Source organism: Cydia amplana, chromosome 25, assembly GCF_948474715.1.
Source record: "Cydia amplana chromosome 25, ilCydAmpl1.1, whole genome shotgun sequence".
Classification (NCBI taxonomy): Eukaryota; Metazoa; Arthropoda; class Insecta; order Lepidoptera; family Tortricidae; genus Cydia; species Cydia amplana.
This window is the reverse complement of record NC_086093.1, coordinates 5,135,531-5,158,073: the sequence shown is the minus strand read 5'-3', so window position 1 is coordinate 5,158,073 and position 22,543 is coordinate 5,135,531. Positions and strand designations below refer to the sequence as shown.

Sequence of the window (22,543 nt, the reverse complement as noted above, 5' to 3'; positions counted from 1 at the left end):
CGGGACCCAGCGATCGGAAGAGCGGTAGTCGCGGCACCACACTTCGTCGCCGCGTGCGAATTCGCGCCCTCGCATCCCTCGTTCCGCGTTGTCATGCCCTTGACGTTTGTTTACACGGTCTAAACGATCTGGTTTTAAATTATCTAAGCGCATACGTAAATTTCTTCCCTGTAAGATTCTGGCCGGACTTTCACCAGTAGTGTAATGCTCGGTATTTCTATATGATAATAAAAATCTGTTTAAAGCCGTATCTATATCTACTTTTTGTTTAATAGCTTTTCGAATTGCCCGTTTGCAAATTTTAACACTATTTTCTGCGGCACCGTTGGACGCCGGGTGGTAAGGCGCTGAAAATAAATGCTCAATTTTATTTCTTGCCAAAAAAGCTTCAAAATCCGCACTAGTAAAAGGAGGGCCATTATCTGTAACTACTTGTTTTGGTAGGCCAAATCTCGCCCACATTGGCCTTAACTCTGAAATAACTGCCCCTGCGTTCGTTGATTTCATACGAATGGCCTCAATCCACTTAGAACCGGCATCTACCACAATGAAATAAGTATTCCCTAATATGGGCCCTAAAAAATCACAATGTAATCTTGCCCATGGGCGATTGGGCCATGGCCAGGGGCTCGGTGCGTGGCCGGGCGGCGCGCTTGCCACGCTGGCGCACACCTCGCAGCCGCCGCAGGCCGCCTCCACGGCCTCGTCCACTCCCGGCCACCACACGTAGCTCCGTGCTAACGCCTTTGTTTTAACAACACCCATGTGTGTGTCGTGCAGCTCTTTCATTACCTTGGATTGACAAGATATCGGGATAACTACTCTGTGTCCCCACATGACACAACCTAGTTCGATATATATCTCTTTCCGTCTATTAAAATATGGCTTAAGCTCTTTTATATCTACGTCGGTAGGCCACCCATCCACGACGTAACTCAAAACTCTGCTAAGAATCGGGTCTGAAGCTGTTTCCCTTTTTAGTACCTTATAGTCTAATAAAAGGGCTTCAGATGCGAAATGTAAGTACGTCTGCTCTGGCAACACTTCTTCAGAGGCGATTGAGTTATCCTTGTGAGAATCTATTAAACGCGATAGTGCATCCGCGGTATTTTTATCGGTATTTGCATATTCTATGTTAAAGTCATAAGCTGATAACTTAATCGCCCACCTCTGAAGCCGACTTGCAGCCGTAGTCGGTATTCCAACATTTGGTCCAAAAATGCTTACTAGAGGTTTATGATCCGTGCGAAGAATGAATTTTCTACCAAATAAATACTGATGGAACTTATCTGTGGCAAAAACGATGGCTAAAGCCTCCTTGTGAATTTGACTGTAATGCATTTCTGCGGGGGTAAGTGCGCGTGACGCGTAGGCGACGGCGCGCTCGGAGCCATCAGGAGCGCGTTGGGCCAGTACCGCCCCAAGGCCACGTGATGACGCGTCACAAGTTACCACACTAACCCGTGACATGTCAAAATGAACCAATACCTCCGCTCCACAAAGATCTTTTTTTACCTGAAGGAATGCCTCATTCTGCTCCCTCCCCCAATGATAATGTTTGCCTTTTTTTAATAAGCTATACAGTGGTGTTAATCGGGATGCTAAGTTTTTTACAAATTTCCCGTAAAAATTGATCATACCTAACAAAGATTTTAATTGATGGTTATTCTGGGGTGGGGGCATGTCGATGATAGGTTTAATTTTATCCGGATTTACCCTTAAACCTTCCTTGTCGAGAACAAAACCTAAGTACTCAACTTTCTTAGTCAAGAAGTCACATTTACTTTTTTTAATTTTTAACCCATTTGACTCTAATATACTTAGCACCTGCTCGATCGTTTGAAGGTGACTACCTATGTCTTTACTTTTAATTAAGATATCATCATAAAAAATTATTACATCCGGTACCCCTTTAAATAAATCTTCCATAAACTTTTGAAAGATTCCTGGGCTAGACGCCAGCCCATAAACTAAGCGAGTGTATTTAAATAGTCCCTTATGTGTATTTATCACCGTGTACTCCGTGGACGCCTCATCTAGGACTAGTTGATTATAAGCTTGTGACAAGTCTAATTTAGTGAAATACTTATATCCGCTTAGCGTGCTAAAAAGGTCATCGACCTTGGGAACCGGGTACCTATCGACCAATAAGTTAGGATTAAGGGTCACCTTATAGTCCGCACACAGCCGTATTCCGCCGTCCGCCTTACGAGCAATCACCAGAGGAGTGGCCCAGTCGGAGCGGCTGACGGGCCGGATGACGCCCGCTTCAAGCATGGCGTCAAGCTCGGCGTCAACGCGCGGCCGCAGCGCAAACGGCACCGGCCGTGCGCGGCAGAACACCGGGCCCCCGCCCGGGCGTACATGCAGCCGCACCGTGCCGCCCGTGTACCGCCCCAGGGTGCCGTCAAACAATGACTCATGCCTGGAAAGGATTTCATTAAGGTTATTAGATTTATTTACTTTTTCTGTGTCTATATTACAAATCTTAGAAGCAGGAACATCTATACCTAACTCCGAAAGCCATTGTCGACCTAAAAGAGTCGTGACACCGTCGTCCATGACATACAAATCTAATCTTTTTGTAATTCCTTTGTACCTAACTAGGACTCGCAAATAACCCTCCGGTTGAATCACAGCTTTATTGTATAGCGTTAAATTTAAACGACATGGCCGTAACGGTAAATCACTGAAATGTTTATGATAAGTATCTAGTGTAATACATGATAAGGCGGCCCCGGTGTCAATTTCCATATTTAGCAACTGATTTTCAACAAACATTGTGATACATACCGGTTTATATTTGCTTAACGACATTTGGTACATAGGTTCGTTGTCATCATCCGAATCACAACTATTGTCCAGCGCCGACGTATATCCGCCGTTAACGCTCGCCGCGTCAGCTGATGCCCGGTGCGCGTGCACCCAATAGTTGTTTGTGCCTCGGCGGCCCGAGCGCCCTCCGCGCCCGCGCCCGCGCCCGCTGCCGCCTCTCCCAGCTGATCGGTTACCGCGTGCTCCGTTACCGTTATAGATCACGCCGTCTCCGCGTGATTGTGACTGGCTGCCCGCCGTTTCCGTCACTCCGAATCTTGCATTTTTCTCAGGGCACATCCTTCTTAAGTGGCCTAAGTTTTTGCACATACTACACTCAAAGTTTTTATATTTACAGCCTTCCGTTTTATGCCCAATCTCCCCGCACGCCATACATTTATGGTTCGCTTCTAGTTTATGTACACCCGTGATAACCTTAGCGTCACGATCTACGGCGACTGCATTCTTTTCTGCCGCCTCCAGCGTCGTAGCCAAGCTGACCGCCCTCGAGTAGCCAATTCCGTCCTCCGCAAACAATCTTTGCCGCGTCGACTCACTGACAATGCCACAAACAAGTTGGTCGCGAAGATTATCTTCTAACGAGGTACCAAAATCGCATGTTTTTGCCAACTTCTTCAGTTCAGCCACATACTCAGCTACACTCTCTCCCTCTGCCTGGCGCCGCTGTCGAAATCTGTAGCGTTCGGCCAAGATGGAGGGCTTCGGTTGCAAGTGATCCTTTAGCAGCTTCACCGCGTTAGTGAAGGTCAAAGATGAAGGTTGTTTGGGGCTTGCTAACGTAGATAACAATTGATATGCATCTTCTCCCATTACGGCGATTAATGTTGGCAACTTCACTTCATCCTTAATATCGTTCGCGAGGAAATACATTTCTAACCTCTCACAGTACATAGTCCAATTTCCAGCTTTCACGTCAAACTCGGGTATTTTGCCGACGCCCATTGTTTTTTAACAACTATTTAGATTTAGTTATCACTCGTCCACAGAATAATACTTGATTTTAGCACGTATTGACTAAAATAACGGTAAAAACCACGCCTCGTTCGCCAGTGACAAATAATAGGCGTGCGGTCAGTATATCGTTTATTGCAAGACTGGTTCTACCCTCCATATCTATACATATACCTAATATGTACCAATGTACTTAATCACTAAATTAGCTGGAAAACTATCCAATTACTTGGCGATATTTTGGCTTAAGTTAATTGGGGAACATGACTCTTTCTTTAGACGATCCTATCGCCGAGATTCTGCGGATCGGATGCGATTTCGAATGAGAAATCTCTCAAACCAGTTTAACGTCAGATTCGAACCTGGGATTACAGTTTAAATTCTCAATTTCCTGTAATGCATCATTATAACGAGTTATTGTGATTTCATGGGTTGCAATAAGGCGTATATATTTATTCTTTCTCTGAGTTATATGACAGTAGGTGTAGCCCTAACGCTTGCGCGCCCGCTGACTCGCCACCAGGAGATAATAAACAGGTCTCAATGAAGATCTCAGACGTGGAACGGAACACATAATATAAAAATTTTACCTTCCAATAAAATTATTATTATGTTTCCTTCCACGTCTGAGATCTGAGTAATGCCTTCCTGGCAGGCTACTAGGCTACTTTTATACCGACGGTACTTCTCCTCAACAATGACATAGCGGCGGCGAGTGGCGGGGGGCGGGCGTCTGTTTGCAGGAAAGGGAAGCGGAACTACGTCACGGCGAGGCGGCGGAGCGACTATATAGACGCTAGCGGCATCTATCGGTCAACGGAGGCGTTACGCTCTCAATGAAGATCTCAGACGTGGAAGGAAACATAATAATAATTTTATTGGAAGGTAAAATTTTTATATTATCGTATTACTAAAGCTCCATTTTAAATTGGAATAAAAAAATTTTGTAGCAGTAGCCTTAAAATCCCTTCTCACCCCCCTCTCAAACCTTCTCTCCCCAATCCCCATTCATAACCCACCTCTCCCCGCGAAACCTACTCACCCCGTTTTACGGTACTATATAAATTATAAACTGAAATAAATGTCATATACTAAGACCCAAGCCTCCAGTCCAACAACACCCTCACACCCACACACTCGGTCGGTGTGGCCGAGTGGCAACAGGCACCTGCCGCGATAGCAGAGGACGCTGGTTCGATTCCAGCCTGGGGCACTGGAGGCTTGGGTCACTTTTTCTTAGTATATGACATTTGTTTCAGTTTAAAAAAAGTCATCTTTAGATGCTGATTGAATGATTGAATCAGTAAAAAATTAATTAATATGAGCCGTGTGAGAGATTCACTTGGGCAGGCGTGGCTCACTCCGCGATTTCGTCGCGTCGCTACAAGTACAGTCAGCAGCAGAGGTTGCTAAGCGGGCGAGGTGTTCAAAATTACCTTGACGCGCCCTTATTCTCTTAACAATAAAGTCGTGTCAAGATAATTTTGAACACCTCGCCCGCTTAGCAACTTCTGCTGCTGACTGTACTTGCGGCCCACACCAATTTTGGTGTCTAGCCATGGTACTTGCCGCGCACCGCTACGGAACGGACGCCTGCTCGCGCTTGCGCCACCTAGCGGTCATATCAGTCGTAATAGACGCGTTTTATTAGAGAGTGAACCTTCTGTACCTAGTACTATTATTTATTCTGTGACTTAGGATTAAATCGCCGACTAATAACCGATCTAGGTGTAAGCTAATCGTGTAAATATGTTGACTGTATGGTACATTCGCCATCAGATATATCGGAGCGGCCGAGGTGCTCAAAAATATCTGAACACGCACTCTAACGCCTTGACAATAGAGGCGTTTTCAGATATTTGTGAGCACCTGAGCCGCTCCGATATATCTGATGGCGAATGTACTGAGATCCATTACAGTCCATATATTATACCTGCATGGTGCTGTCGTAGGCCGAACGGAGCGAAGCGAAGTTGACGAGCACGGTCGCCTCCTGGTGCTTGCGCATCGCCACGTCCATGTCAGAGAACACTGAAACAAGCACGCATTTGTTATGAAAACGTAAATATGGACCATTATAGTAGTTTATGCAACTGATACATAATGAGTGTGATATTAATATGTATGAAACGAGCGAAGCGAGAAAACCGTATTGCAATTTTCGGGCATAATTTTGTATAGTTGCATACAATATTTTTTCTACGACATCGATATAGCACTCGGGCATTTTGCTTTTGTATGTCCGGATGTTCTCCTCTACAGGTCGCAATTCTTAACCGATTTTCGTGAAATTTTGTAACCGTATTCTATGACTAAATAAAAAAAATTTGTCGATCCGGTTTTTGGAAAATTTTCAAAATGGCGGAGTCGTGATAGCTCCCGCCTAAACAAATAGTCGTATCGGTATCATAAGAGTTTTTTCTTTTTGAGATATGTTTATAGATTAAATGGCCAAAAATTCAGAAAATTTGTATCGTTGGTTTTGGCGGTATTTAGATATTTAGTTTTTACTTGAGAATGAGTAGCTAAATTTCGTCAGCTTTAGTAAGAACTAGAATGGCGTATTTTGCAAACGTTCGCTTTTTTTGTTTGCATCGGCAGGTCCCTGGTTCCATCCCCAGTAATTGTATACTGCTACATAACTTTTTGTATTTTTTTTTATACTTAAATTTCGTATAGTTGTTTTTTATTTTATTTTTAAGCGGGTTAAGCGTATTCGTTTAATTTTTGTTTGTAGCTTTATGTAGTTTTTAATTTTTTGTTTATATTACATGTACTATACCTATATTTTTATAAATATTTTTGACATACATTTATTCAGTTTTAAGCTCTGCTCGCGAGGTCTACAGCTCACAGAGCCACTAGTATATATATCATTTCACCAAAAATGCAATAGTAATCAAACTGCTAACCGGGGTTAAGCGGTTAGTTAAACCGTTAACCCAGTGTCAAATTGTACTGGTAACCATGGTAACTCCTGGTTTAACCGGTTAACCCCTGGTTAGTGGAATGATGTATACGGCCTATAGTTCGTTTTTTTAGCATTAGAAAGAATTTGAAAGAAGATAAGCGATTTTGACATGTCTTTTAACTGAAAAACACTTTTTAAAAACCAATAACTATTACTTATGAAAGCAGAAGACTATAAAAGATCGTATTAGATTCATAATTGTTACATATTTACCGTAACTTATTTTTAAAATTTGTTTTTCAATTAAAAGACACATCAAGATTGTTTACCAAATTTATAATGCTAAAAAAAACGAAGTATAGTTGGGATAGCAAACAACTGACCTGGAATGAAGACCTCCTTGTTGCCGAAGTAGTACTTCTGCTTGTGGTCGGCGGTGAACGGGTACACGATGGCGACCACGGACGGCTCCGCGCGCCGGCAGATGTAGTCGAAGTCCAACATGCCCTGCGGAACAATGTTACATGAGGCCTAGTTTCCCCTGTGGGTTGGTAGATTATTTTAGTAGTTATTAGACAATAGCTTTCGTAAAAACGACTTGGGATAAGGTTGCCAAGTAGTAGTCGCTAGCAAGGTCTTGTATATAAATACCCTGTATGTTTTTGATTATATATGATACAAATAGAGCGCACGACTGGGGTAAAAAAAACATATGAAACTATCATGTATAGTCGGCATCAGGTATATCGGAGCGGCCGAGGTGCTCAAAATATCTGAACACGCACTCTTAACACCTTGACAATAGAGGCGTGTTCAGATATTTGTAAACTCCTTGGCCGCTCCGATATATCTGATGGCGACTGTAATATGATAATTATTGCTAGTCATTATGCCTGGGCCACACTAACGGGAAACCCCGTTGATAACCGCGATAATCCCAGGTGGCCGTATGAAAAGTGTCCATCATCGCGATAATCAACGGCGTTACCCGTTTGTGTGGCCCCGGCATTAGAAATATCGGGTGGTTTCGATTAATACTGAAGTAAAGATGTAGGTTATGCAGTGCTCCTTGCGAGTGTTCTGCTTACATACACATACACCACCACCACCTATACATATTTAAAGTCACCCTACAGGGTGATAATATACATAGTTCGGGTTTAGTGCAGTCGCTGAACAGCGGTTGGTGAAATTCGCCACGGGTGGGCGACTGTTCACATTAGGTCAAGTATAGCTACCACCCTGTATAGTTACCTGGATGGCGCGGTTCTGCATGCCCCAGATGATGGCTTTGGTGCGGTCACTGAAGAGCGGCTTGGCGGTTGACAGCGGTTGCCCCAACTCTCCGCGGGTCGGTGACTGCGAGCACACCAGATCCAGCAGTTTGTGTGTCAGCTCGGGGAGCTCTATCTTGGGCTTGGGCTGTAAAAAGCACATAAGTTTAATTACAAATACATACATAGTATAAAACAAAGTCGCTTCCCTCTGTTTGTCCCTATGTATGCTTAGATCTTTAAAACTACGCAACGGATTTTGATGCGGTTGTTTTTAATAGATAGAGTGATTCAAGAGGAAGGTTTATGTATAATTTGTTAACCCGTACGAAGATGGGGCGGGTCGCTAGTATTGGATATAAATTTCACATCGAGTAAGATAAAACATAAAGGAGTAGTGGTAGTTTGAGGGTCTATTTTGTGTTCTATATAGAAATTTATAACTTTTGGCTGCACCCATACAATTACGCACTAACTCTATAAGTTCAATGAAAATTGAGTATCTTAAATAGATTATAGCAATGGTACCAAAGATTTTTTTACTCTTGTAGATGCGACTGACTGTTAAGCTGTCTTTTTATTATCCTAGCTTATCTTTAGACCTATAGCCAGGCCATAGATACTTGTAACTAGAGAGATACGCCGTTAGCTTGAGAGGCAACGCGCTCCTAGAAGTTGTTAATGTCAACTTTAGACAGTCTTCTCCGAGACCACGGGGACAGCGCCGTCCTCGAAAATGGGAGGTAAATTTAAAACTTAATTTTACGCAATTAAGTCCTGTCGTTATGAATAATAATGTATAACTCTATACATGAGTCATGTTGGCTTCAGTTGCAAAAACATACAGCAGGAAGTATCGGTAGCTGATCAAATGCCACAAGGATTAGAACCTGGGACTGTTAGTTTAGCAACAGCAAAGAGAATAGATAGTATAGAGGGGTCCTGTCATAGTAAATTTTGTAGTCACAGTAAATTTACTGCCAATCTATCGACAAACGACTAAAACTCAAAATGAAAAAATATAAAACTATGAAAAAAATGTATATATATGGAGTTATGGACACTGACAATCCAATCTCTAGACTGAGCTTAGGCCAATTCTTTCATGAAACCGATGCTGCCAAAAATACGGGGGTGCGGGGGGACGAGGTGAGCGAATCCCGTGCCGTGATTGGTCCGTTCAAAGACACGGACCAATCACAGCACGGGATTGACTCGAAGATGGAGTAACGCTACCGTTTGTGTGACAGAGGGGGTAGCGGGACTATGCTATGTCTAGAGGTTGGATTGTCTGTGTATATCATTGATATAGTATAAAGAACTGGATACCCAATCAGCCGCCAAAAATGGCCCCACAAAAGTGATGTCAAAACAGATCATGCATTACTTTTTCGTTTAGTCTTGTTTGAAACGCTCAAATGTGAAGTTGTCAACAATTACGAAATGTGCCGTTAAAATATGTAAAAATAACAATGATAAAACAAGGAAAAAGGATGGAATGTATTTCTTTCGGTTAGTTCTTTGGATAGCATTACATAATTTATGTAATCTGGTGGTAATTTTATGGTTTTGAATAAATTAATTTGTTAGTACCAAAGAAGGGATGTTAAGGAACAAAAATCTAATGAGTCGATGTGAGGTCAATATTTTTTTATATTTTTATATGGAATTCATAAGAAATAATATTATGTTTAAATTCAAGATTTCCAAGAAAACCTATGCGACGTGCAAAGTGGACTGCTATTTAATTATAGCAAGAGATAGGGGTGATGCAGTTTTAAACAAGGCAAAACGGCACTTGTGTGTTCGGCCCATTTCCCTGTTTCCGACATATACACCACCAATAAGGGCTTATATCGACTAACTGTTAATGCTAAACCTGTCGGAACACAGTGACAACCACAGGATTTTTTTTATAAAGTATAGGTAGACTTTATAAAAAAAATCCAATCAGTATCTAAATGTCCCCGTGCACCCGCGCTATGAGTAAATGTAGATCTTAAATACACAGTTATTTAATAAGTAGAATTTATTTCAAGGAAATTATTATTTAAAGACGTATACTTACGAATTAAAAATTTGATTTGTTTGAATTTGAACCACGAATTAATTTTATTTGAGCTCCCGATTAAATTAAATTTGTTTTATTTATTACTTCAATTGGTTTTCCTGTACAGTAATACATATTAAAGTGTACCAAAGTGACTCCATTCGTTCATTATTCTCGTTTGACGTACATACGTTACGTAGTGCCATCGGACTAAATTTTTTAACAGTGTTGGTACTTATGTTTGCAAATTTGACACTTAATGCTTACGACATTAAGCTCTTTTCTGTACGAAACATTTATCTTGACTCAAAATTTACGTAAGCGTTTTTATCATCAATGCAAATGGTGCGAAACGTCATTGGGATCCACATTTCTTGACGTTTTTGTTCTGCTTTGTGTGTCTATTTCTTTTATATTAAGTCAGTGGTGTATATGGATAATGAAACGTTGTCGTCAACGCCATCTAGCCGAGCATAGGCCAATGGTGTGTTCGCCATCTATCCGAGAATGACTTTGATTTCCGAGGCACGTTTTTTCCTTAGACTTTATTCATCTTATACGGAGTTATTATAAGCGGTGGTGGCCGAGTGGATATGACGTCCGACTTTCAATGTGGAGGTCGCGGGTTCAAATCCTGGCTCGTACCAATTAGTTTTTCGGAACTTATGTACGAAATATCATTTGATATTTACCACTAGCTTTTCGGTGAAGGAAAACACCGTGAGGAAACCTGCATACATCTGCGAAGAAATTCAAAGGTGTATGTGAAGTCCCCAATGCGCATTGGGCTAGCGTGGGGACTATAGCCCGAGCCCTCTCGCGCATGAGAGGAGGCCTGTGCCCAGCAGTGGGACGTATATAGGCTCACATTATTATTCTCTTTATTTACTTGAACTCTCTAGGCTAGGTGATTTATAATATGAATATAAAAACACTTACAAAACAATAAAAAATACATATAAACATATTATAAAAAACCTAACCTAGGGTGCCGCCAGCAGCGGGGCAAGGCCCAAGCTGCCGGTGGTCAGGGCCGCAGAGAGAGGAACCGGCGGACTATCCGCGCCGTGTCCAAGATCACCGCCTTCTGCATCTTATTATTATTATTATATACGGAGTTACAAATGTCTTTAGCAACAGGAGATGTTAAACTCACGCAGGGTGTGGGCTTGGGCAGCTGTTTGGGCGCGTAGTCCAGCTGGTGCTCCTTGGGGATGGGCGAGTGGCCGAGCGCGAGGCCCACGATCGACGTCATGTTGGCTTCGGGCCCGAACACGTACAGGGGTATGCGAAGCCGGTGCCCGACCTCGCGCATTTGCCTGGTCAAAGAAGGTTTGTTAATAATACATATATACTGGATCAACCAAATCTTGTCAGTAGTAAACGGCGGCAAATTTGAAAAATCGCGGGTTAGCAACACTGTGTTCGAATAATTCCAAAATCGCGTGTCATCTGTGTGTTATCTGTCGAATGTGGATCGTGAATGACAGCCATCATCTTATTGTTTACATTCTGAATCGTTTCTATTTCAAGAGAAATTTCCGCTGTCACCATTAAATACCCAGATTATGCATGACCTCAAGCAAAGCTAAGGTGCCTACAATGTACAATCATGCTCTTTGACGGTAAACATTACTAAAATTTGAGGTTATGATAATTCACTCGAACTGACGTATGAAGGTCGGAAAAATAAACACGTTTTGGTTCGATGTACATTGCTGCTTTTCTTAGCGCAATTCTGCTCTTTGAGTGTTACATGGTGTTACCCTACTTTAATTTGCAGTACATTGCTACTGACAAGATTAGCTTGACGCACTATAGCACAGATTGTTTACTAATCGTGGGAACAATGATCGAAAGATTTTTACTGGATATGTCGTGTTGGTAGTACCAGACGAAAGCCGTGCGGACTACGGGAACCCAAGCAGCATCAAGGAGTGAACGGCAGTGGGAAGTCAAAATCATAGGTGTCTAGAAAGATGCTGTCACTGCATTGGTATCGCTTGATTAGAAGATTTTTTTGTCCTTGCATAACAGGTTTGTGATTATAGAATCATTTATTTATCAATATAGCATGTATAAAGAGTGTATGTTCTTCGTTGGTATGTTCCACCGGTATGTTGAATCTACAGAGCTGCTCAAAAGTTACAAAATAGATTATTATGAGGTATTTATTAACCTTTTAACCGCCAGCAATTTTTGATCGAGCGTGCTCGTGTCGCCGCCGACAGTAATTGTACCACGCAGAGTAAGGTTGGCATAGTTACGGGAGTTATAAATGTGCTGTAAAAACCAAATCAGATCTTTGTCTTACTTATCAGACTGTGGCGAAATGAGCTGGATATGTAATGTCTTATATATCAGACTCTGGCGGTTAAAGGGTTAATCGTCGGCCCGGATGACATAAGAAACATTTTTATCAATTTCGAAGAAGCTTCTATACAATAAAAACCGGCCAAGTGTGAGTCGGACTCGCGCACGGAGGGTTCCGCACCATCAACAAAAAATAGAGCAAAACAAGCAAAAAAAACGGTCACCCATCCAAGTACTGACCCCGCCCGACGTTGCTTAACTTCGGTCAAAAATCACGTTTGTTGTATGGGAGCCCCACTTAAATCTTTATTTTATTCTGTTTTTAGTATTTGTTGTTATAGCGGCAACAGAAATACATCATCTGTGAAAATTTCAACTGTCTAGCTATCACGGTTCGTGAGATACAGCCTGGTGACAGACAGACGGACGGACGGACGGACAGCGGAGTCTTAGTAATAGGGTCCCGTTTTTACCCTTTGGGTACGGAACCCTAAAAATCCTAAGTTGGGTTATAACTTTTCAACTAATCGTTTACAATGTTGACTATTTCTTTCTATCTAGTCTGTAAGAGCGAATAGGGTATATGGTTACCTAAGACCCTCCTGGTAGTTGGGGCCTCCTCTCCTCACGAAGATGGTGATGTTGTATTGTATGAGAGCGTCTTTGTATGTGTCGATGGCGGTAATGATGCCGCGGAACGTGTCGGCCACGTTCGTGAAGTTGGCGATACCGCCACCAATGATCAGAACCTGGAAAAATATTAAAAAAAGTGTTAATAAGAAATTTAAGGAGTATTTCTAAACTCTTATTGTATTAAATTTTGTATAAGGGCGTTTTTTTTTTGTTGTCCCCGACACTTTTTTTTCAAATTTGGGATTTTTTATGTTATTTCTACTCAGAACCACGAGCTCTTTCTATCCTAATAGGAGAAAAAAAGTGTCCCAAAATTTCCATACATTTTTCGATCTCTCCATTCCGCGACCTCCATACAAAGTCTATGAAAAATGGTGACGGAATGGAAATAAAAACCTTAGGACACTTTTTTTCTCCTATTAGGATAGAAAGAGCTCGTGATTCTGAGTAGAAATAACATAAAAAAATCCCAAATTTGAAAAAAAAGTGTAGAGGACAACAAAAAAAAACGCCCATAATGTAGTATAAGGCCGTAAATGTATTATTTTGCATGCTGCATGATAGGTTATAAGAATCTAGATTCTACGACTAGTCATAGTTATAAATAGGTAATACTCAATATTAATATGCGTATTCAGGCAGGATGTGCTGTTCAAAAATTGTTTTATTACATCGTTATTGTACCGCATTCAAAATTAAATAAACGATTGATTGATTGTCAAATGACAGAGTTGAAGTCGACCCTTTTGTTTTGCATCATCGGAATCATTTAAATTCAGTTGTTTATTTTTTGAATGAATGAAAGAATTTTTTTTTTTTAACACAAAACCAATTGAGTGAAATATTAAGAAATGAACTTTGAAAATAAAAATAGTGAACGCTAATGTTACCGTTTGGTGACTAAGGGTTTTGTGCACCTGGGGCCCGTTTCTCAAAAGCTTGTAACTTGTAATACAAGCGGATGTCACTTTTTGACAGCTTTTGTTAGAAAGGGACTTCCACTTGTATTACAACATAAAAGCTTTTGAGAAACGGGCCCCTGAACCTAAAGGGGCCCACTGATTACCAGTCCGCCGGACGATATCGGCCTGTCAGTTGTTCGGAACTGTCAATTTTTTGTTCTAACTGACAGGCCGATATCGTCCGGCGGACTGTTAATCAGTGGGCCCCTTAAGAGTATGTTCTACCCAGAAGCAATGATTTATAACTCAAGATAGGTTATAGGCATCCCAAAATTGAAGCGCTTAACTTGTGGCAAATTGGACAAGTTGCCTTTAGTCGCGGCTGGACAAGCGAGAAATGTGCACGTGCTAACGAGCTCCGGCACACCGAAAGAGAAAGAGACGACCTTATGTTTAACAACGTGTCTGACAAAGATCGATGGAATGGGAAAATTAATCAAAAATAACAGATTTCTTCGTAGGCACAAAAACAAATATGGAAGTATTTTTTGTGCTCCTCAAGTATGAGGATAACCTATCTATGGTTGTATAATATCATTGCCCAGAAGCAGGTTGGTTGGTACCTTGCCGTTGGGGTGTTTCTCGCGGCACATGAGGCTGAAGATGGTCTTGGCGTAGTCCGCCGTCTGAGACTCCGTGGGCGCGCCCGAGTACTCGCCGTAGTTGGCCAGCTCGGAGGCGCCACCTGTCAAAATAAACAGGTATTGTATAGTCCAGTAAACATAACAATAGAATAAATTTAAAAGAGGAAAAATTACTGTCTTGGTTGTCTTGGGTGTTATCGTTACTGGTGAATTTCCAATATGACTTGGAACTCCGGTAGACGTTTAAGAAGTGTAACACTCTTACGGTAGATGTCGCTACGTTCCCCTTGACCCATAATATGGTGGAAGGATTTGCTGGCTATGGATGAGGTCTTGGTGGCTCAGATGGCAGAGCGCTGGAGTATCGATCCAGAGGCCGTGAGTTCAAGTCTCACCCAAGACAGTAATTTTTCCACTTTTAAATTTATTCTAAGCTTAATAGCATCGTTCGCAGACGTTTCTGCTTGTTAAAAATTAAAACATAACAATAGGTTGTTATATCGCAGGTTCACTATACATACTCACAGCTGACCCTGGGGTATATTATAATAGGCCTTTACCATCTGTGTCAGATGTTTAAGCAGCATCCCGGTTACGACACTTGTGTTCGTGGCTGTAAAGCCCTATACGAGAGAGGATCCCTCGGCCACACACGCAGCAGGTGTATGCTCCCCCGGGTACTCACAGCTGACCCTGGGGTATATTACGGCGTAATAATTACGCTATTATCCTCTACGTGGGTGAATCAACTTTTTTTGTCACTTGTTGCAGTGGTTACGGTCTCCTGGGTCACTCTTAAAATATGTACTAGTTTTTTCGTATTTAAATTAACCAAACTTGAATTTTTTGGTAGTTATATAAGGCCATTCCATATAATGGGACATCTACTAAGCACGTTTGTAGAACATGGTACAGCAGTTCTTCTAACAAACTATGCTACTATTGTCTCCTGGCTCACCCTCATTGCGTCGCTTACCATAAAGACGAAATTTGCTTGAATCTTTATACAAATAACCTTTCAGAGCGTCCTTAGGGCAAGCGACAATGTGGTACCTTTTGATTGAGAATGACTGATTGAACGTTCAAGATTATCTGTCATTTTGACTTATGTATTTGTAAGAAAGGGATAAAACATAATTTAACTAAATCAGGCCTGTAAAGTTTTATGAATAAGGGGGTTAGTCGTTATTGCGTAACTGAGCTACAAAAATTCAAATACCCAAAGCTACAATCTTAGGGTGGTATTCCATCTGTCCAAAGTCATCGCGGCTCACTCTCTCATTAAGCAAAATGTGAGACAAAATACACATTGGACAAAGTAATTGGACAGGTGGAATACCATCCTTAAATATTTAAATTTAAGAAGCATTTTTGACGACCGGTCTGGCCTAGTGGGTAGTGACCCTGCCTGTGAAGCCGCGGTCCTGGGTTCGAATCCCAGTAAGGGCATTTATTTGTGTGATGAGCACAGATATTTGTTCCTGGGTCATGGTTGTTTTCTATGTATTTAAGTATTTGTATATTATATCTATCGTTGTCTGAGTACCCACAAGACAAGCCTTCTTGAGCTTACTGTGGGGCTTAGTCAATTTGTGTAAAAATGTCCTATAATATTTATTATTTTATTATTTATTATTTTATTTCTGATGAAAATTGTAAATGATAGAATGGAGCGTACCCAGCTCGCAGATGGTGTCGGTGTAGACGACGGACGCGCCGCCGCCCGCCACCATGGTCCAGATGCGGCCAGACTTGTTCAGTATCGTCAACTGGAAACAACAATCATTCATTACAAAAAAATACTATAATATGACCTGACATTTTCAATATATTTTGTTTATTATTTATATAATTACCCGGTTATAAATTAGGTAGCGAATTGTACAGTCAAAATAAAATAAAAAAACAATGCAGGCTAAATTTTCGCTGTACCAGTGACATATATTATCAGAAAACAAATTTTATTCGTTGCTTTTATCGCATAATTACAAAAAACTGCTATCTATTGACTTAGCTCTTAGCTGGAAGTGCTGACCTTATTCAAAAAATCAAATTCATCTGTGATTAAAAGTAATACATCATATAGTTTCCCAGATTCATTTTTTGTACATATTTGTGATTGTCTAATACTAATAAATTAATTAACGTAATATAAACTAGTCAATAGACTCATTTAGCAAGATCTTCTAATAAGATTAAGATTAATTAATGTTTTAACACCCTAAAACTAACATACCTTTAAGCTCCATCAATTTATCCGCATTTTACATTATCTCTCCCAATCTGAATTTTTAGCATCAAGAACCAATTTAACCTCTAGAAGCCCAGAGACCTATAAAAAGATCTCCTGTTCCATTCTAATTTGAATATTTTTTTGACAAAATAAAATTTCATTTTGCTTGGCAAGGTTTGACGTATGGGCGGCTAAAGGTTAAGTATGTTTTTCTCACCTTAAGACTGGCGCCACTCTTAGCGTCCAAGTCGGCGATATGCGCCTCCTCGGGGTACGCGTCGCGTCCGAACGGCGGCGGGAAGGTGACGGTGCCCCAGTTCTTGGCGCAGATGAAGTCGGCCGTCTGGTCGAGCTTGGCCGCCAGGTCCAGGAGGTAGATAAGTTTTTCTAATTTTCAACCAACCTTAAGACTGGCCCCACTCTTAGCGTCCAAGTCGGCGATATGCGCCTCCTCAGGGTACGCGTCGCGTCCGAACGGCGGCGGGAAGGTGACGGTGCCCCAGTTCTTGGCGCAGATGAAGTCGGCCGTCTGGTCGAGCTTGGCCGCCAGGTCCAGGAGGTAGATGCGCTCGTTGGTGACCACGATGGGATTGATCTCCATGTACGTGAAGTACAGGTCCACGTACACGCGGTACAGGGACAGGATGAAGGTCGTCAGTATTCTGGAATAAGTCATTTAAATTTTATAATAAATCAAACCTTAGTAAGATGGCATGTAGTTGAGAAATTGGGACGTGTTCCACCGTGGCGGGGTGGCCAAGGGGTTCAAGGCGTTAGCCCGGATTGCTAAAGACGTCGGTTCGAATCCGGTCTTCACCACTGGAGGGCTTCGTCACTTTTTCTTTAATATATGACATCTATTTCAGTTTATAAATCATACCTTTTTTTATTTATATTATTTTTTTTATGGCCTCGACAGTGACCCTCCCTACGAAGCAGGGGATCCCGGGATAAATATATTCATACTCCCCGGGCCAAGTGATAAATTCAAGCTATCTCAAACCTTGATTTATTAAATAGACTACGGGCCGTCGGGAATTAATAACATGGACCGGCCAGAGTAATAAATTTATCACTTTGCCCGACGCTCTTGAGCATTTTCATAATGACCGATCATTATTTATACTGCCCGGTTAATCAAGTTGCCCGTAACATATATATCGTAGCTTGCACAACACAAGCCTTACCGAGCTTACTGTGAGGCTAGATCGAAAATTAATTGACATTCAATAGTCAATAGTCAAAATATACTTTATTCATGTAGGCCTAGCAACAAGCACTTATGAATGCATTATTATTACTGTATGTGTATATGAATTAGGTACCTTTTAGTGGAGGCGGACTTAATGTTTTTGAGCAGAGTCCTGTCGATGTCCTCACCGGAGGGGAATGTGTCTACCGCTACCTGGAATCACATATAACATCATATAAGCATAATTTTGAACAAAAAACTAGATGTGCTACTTACCGAGGGCCTAGCTAAGATGAAAATGATGATAGAAAGTGCCAATCGAACCTAAATAATGTATGGAAATAGTCACGTAACTTTTAGTAGCACCTGCGGGGCTAAGATGGACGGCTGTCTATCATTTGTCACGCTCTAACAAGTACGTAAGTGCGAAAGTGACGCATAATACGACAAGTGACAAAAACGCGACCATGATACCGCTGCTGTCCTGTTAACCCAATATATTTTTTCTTCGTTTGTCGTTTGTCGATGTATGATATCATTAGCTAGGTCCTCTGTTGCCCCCTGGCTGACAAAACAGAATAACAATAGATAGCTGATTCACTCATATTTGTGTTAATTTTCTAGGTACAACTATAGGAATATGCATTACCTCGAGCCTGACAGCCAAAGCGTCAACATCGCCGACATCCACGCCGCCCTGGTGGTGGAACAGGATGGTGTCTGTCCGTCTGCCCGACTGTATGCAAATGTACATCTCCTCATTCTGAAAAAATAACAACAATCCGTTTAAATTTATATACAAGCATCTCAGCGCAGCAAAATTAGTTTGAGCTGTCATAGATATACCCGGTGTTCCGGGATCAGGAATATTTATAAAAAATATCGGTAAAAACTAGGGAGTGCTCCCGGTCCTGGTTTTCTATAATACAGTACCAGAACCGGGAATTCCCGCGTAGCATTCCCTAGTAAAAACTGTAATATCCAATTTCTTTTTGCCCATGCTCTTTGCCCATGTGCTCGATGAGCCAGCGTCGCACGTCGCCAGCCTCGTTCACACCGAGCTACATGTATTGACGACATGACGAACTCGTTTTACACAGGCAGTTCCGCTAAAGTTCAGTTTAGGCACAGTTCCGCTACTTTTAGGGGGAGTTTTCGGTACTGTGCAAGCTAATGCTGGAACAATATTCCTCCACCTACGCTTAAGTACATACCGCGTCGTGTTTGACGAACGGCTCCACGATGAAGTGCCTCAGCTTCCCGACGGCGGCGCCGACGGCCTGCTCCTTCCCCATGTGCTCGCTGAGCCAGCGGCGCACGTCGCCCGCGGACTTGTTCACGCCCACCAGGCCGAGCTTGCCGCGCCGCTTGATCAGCTGGTCGGGCTTCACCACCAATTGCTGTTGACAATGGACTATTAATATTACGGTGTTGATTTAAGATTATCTAGAATAAAAACTGTCTATATGTGACTATATATAATACGTGTGCAATAAATACAATTACTACAGTAGTATAAATAAGAGGTCAACAATAGGAGCATTCCAGGCCCTGCCTTTTGTGAGTGATTAATCAATGACGCATTTTCTAAGCATTTCTTGAGTCCCTTTGTCATAGAAAAAGCTTATTAAGATCCTGTCAGAACAGGCGGTCGCGTACCCGAAAAACAAGAATGTAGGTATATAATTTTCTATTGAGTTACGAAAATACCATAACTTTTTGTAAATCAATGAAAGATTTTCTAGGTTAGAAATTGCGCTTATATTGTAAATACAGGGGTGAGTCAACTTTTTCTTGTCACTCGTTGCCATGGTTACGTTCTCCTGGGTCACTCTTTAAAACCCGATTTTTAGGCGTTTAAATTCACCAAACACGCTTTTTGTGATACATAAACCCTTTCCATTGAGGGTCGTCTACCAAGCGTGTCAGAAGAAGGTGGTGTGCAATGTCTTCTAACAAACTATGCTACTATTGTCTCTTGGCTGACCGGACAGAATAGGGAACTCTATATATCCACCATATTTCATCAATCTTTCACAACAAACAAAATAAAAATCGGCCTGATTAATTCGCCATTTATTTCGCAGGCATTCGCCGGTCGTAAAATCTATGCTTGTTTCCGTTTCCATGTATTCATATTTCTATTTATGTAACTATTCATAGATAAGACGGTTAATGTCATCGTCTGTTCTTATACTTCCAATTTTTAAGCTTTTTTACAGGTTAGCCCAAAAAAATCCCAAAGTTTAAAAAAAGGGATGATTTAGGGCAGTAGTGGGCAAACTTTTTTCAAGGGGGGCCAGAAAATTATAAAAAATCCGTGGAGGGCTGAATCTGCTGAAAAATACATTTTGATTTGAAACAGTGACGTCGCGAGCCATAGCAGCGGGCCGGATAAAATTCTTGCGCAGGCCGGAGCTGGCCCGCGGACCGTACTTTGCCCACCACTGATTTAGGGTTATTTGAATATCTTTAGCCCGATAACATTTTTGTTCCAATTTTTTTATCAGGCTTAAAGGGATTTAAACAAGCAACTTAATATGTCTGATGTATACAACAACGAATTATGCAAGACTCTCTTGTCTTTGCCCTTTGGAACACAATATATCCAAAATATCTAATCTAAAGACAGACAGAGAGACAACCACAACATGACTAAATACCTGAGATAATAAAAGATAATAAACCAGTTTAAGTGTACTGCAATTTCTAAGATAACCTATCGTAACAATAAGGAAGCAGATAGTAAATGCAGTTTTTAATGGCTTGGGAGTTTTATGTTTTATCACACTTAATAATTTCATTAAATGTATGTAGCAGGTATAAGGTGAACAATTATGGAGTTATTGCGTGTATTTAGTTATTTCTAGAATACGATTGGTCGCAACGCCCTCTACGTTGTTTGTTCTCCAAGTAGCCCAGGCTTTTACCGGTAGGTGACGCGACCACTTGTAATTCACATTGTTCAAAAAAAGAACTCGAATAGACGCAATAACTATAGTATGAATTATCTGAAACGATTTTTTGGCCTCAAACTCTAAGCTGTTAAACAAAAGGAATTGTTACGTTTGCACACCGCGACGGCTAAAAATTAATTTCAGATATAGATGGTCAAGCAGATCTTGTCAGTAGAAAAAGGCGGCAAATTTGAAAAATGTAGGCGCGAAGGGATATCGTCCCATAGAAAATTTGAATTTCGCGCCTTTTTCTACTGACAAGATTTGCTTGACCAGCTATAATTCATACTATAACCATTCACAGATGTTATCACAACGGGATACAGACCTCTTTGGAGAGCCATGGGTTCTTGCCGAGCTCGTCTTCCCAGACGGTGTTCTGCTCGAAGGTCGCGAACCGGCACGGCACCAACGCTGTCCCTGGCGCTATGTGCCTGAAACACAAACGTACATTGTTAATTATATGTAATTAATTAATTTTGTATTAGACAGACACGCTGTCACCGATTAGTGTAAGGCCTGAGTGGACGCTCGAGTTGGGCGTGCAGCGAGGCGCGGCGCGCGGCGTGCATGTTAAACAAATGCAAACGTATAGGAGCGGCCTTAGTGCACGGTGCTCAAATTACTCCTGACCCCGACGCCACGCTGCACGCCCCGCCGAACGCTCCGCTTCGAGCGTCCACTCAGGCCTTACAAAGTCTCAGTAGCTCAGTTGGTAGAGCGGCAAGCTGGTTCCCAGAGGCTGGTCGCGAGTTCGGGTCTTACCCGAGACAGTGAGTTTTTCAATCTACGAGGGGGGAGGCAAAGCCTTTATAAAAGCGAAAGCAAGCAAAACATTAGAAACAAAACACGAAAATAGTTATTTGTACAACAAGAGATCAAAGTTTGATATTTCTTCGAGTGCTTATTTTGATTTTGAGTCCCGTGCAAGCGAAAGATTCTAATAATAGATAATAGATTCACGAGCGTAGCGAGTGAATCTAATTTAGAATCTTGAGCGTAGTAAGGGACTCAAAAGCGCACGAGATGTAAATAACTTTGATCTCGTGTAGTACACAACATTTTTCACCTCAGCAGTGAGAACATATTAGAGAACCCATACAACATATTACTAATATACTACTAATACTACTAATATACTATATATACTATATATTACTAATATGTTGTATGGGCTCTCTAATATGTTCTCACTGCTGAGGTGAAAAATGTTGTGTACTACACGAGATCAAAGTTATTTACATCTCGTGCGCTTTTGAGTCCCTTACTACGCTATTAGAGAAGAAAAATGTATTCCTTCTTCATACTTACTTCTATTCACTCATGTTTTCTTAAGATATACCAACAATTAAATTTTCACCTCAGCAGCTCGAACAAGGGTACTTTGCTACTTAAAAACAGAGTGAGCAAAATCGCATTTTGCTCATTTTGTCTCACTCAGTGAGCAAAATGCGATTTTGCTCACTGTTTTTAAGTAGCAAAGTACCCTTGTTCGAGCTGCTGAGGTGAAAAGATATTTGCATGCCAATGGGGTCATCACATTTTTTTTTCAAACGAATTAGTCGGTGTCAGCTTGAAAAACTAGCGGTTTTTCTAATAAGCTGAATTTATATGGCGCGAAGTATATAACATTTGAAACTTTCGAGTT

The 22,543-nt window shown here is 41.5% G+C and overlaps 2 protein-coding genes across 2 annotated transcripts in view; both read right to left on the bottom strand.

Annotated features, from left to right (window-relative positions):
* Positions 1-22,543, bottom strand: part of LOC134659683 (ATP-citrate synthase) — a 54,777-nt gene that overhangs the window by 19,187 nt on the left and 13,047 nt on the right. Inside the window, exons 3-14 of the mRNA XM_063515368.1 lie at positions 21,224-21,329; positions 19,153-19,338; positions 18,588-18,701; positions 18,072-18,151; positions 17,150-17,408; positions 16,192-16,282; positions 14,493-14,614; positions 12,926-13,083; positions 11,178-11,340; positions 7,952-8,119; positions 7,081-7,204; positions 5,720-5,817 (exon numbers count right to left, since the gene is read on the bottom strand). Coding sequence (XP_063371438.1) covers positions 5,720-5,817; positions 7,081-7,204; positions 7,952-8,119; positions 11,178-11,340; positions 12,926-13,083; positions 14,493-14,614; positions 16,192-16,282; positions 17,150-17,408; positions 18,072-18,151; positions 18,588-18,701; positions 19,153-19,338; positions 21,224-21,329 — 1,669 coding nt within the window. The remainder of the gene's footprint in view (positions 1-5,719; positions 5,818-7,080; positions 7,205-7,951; positions 8,120-11,177; positions 11,341-12,925; positions 13,084-14,492; positions 14,615-16,191; positions 16,283-17,149; positions 17,409-18,071; positions 18,152-18,587; positions 18,702-19,152; positions 19,339-21,223; positions 21,330-22,543) is intronic.
* LOC134659499 (uncharacterized) lies at positions 2,339-3,799 on the bottom strand. Its single transcript, XM_063515143.1, has 2 exons — positions 2,794-3,799; positions 2,339-2,425 (listed from the first exon to the last, which is right to left on the bottom strand). The coding sequence occupies exons 1-2, from the start codon at positions 3,775-3,777 to the stop codon at positions 2,420-2,422; spliced, it is 990 nt and encodes a 329-aa protein (XP_063371213.1). The 5' UTR covers positions 3,778-3,799; the 3' UTR covers positions 2,339-2,419.

Coding starts and splice junctions, on each gene's coding strand:
- LOC134659499 (XM_063515143.1), bottom strand. CDS start 3,777: ATGGGCGTCGGCAAAATACCCGAGTTTGACGTGAAAGCTGGAAATTGG.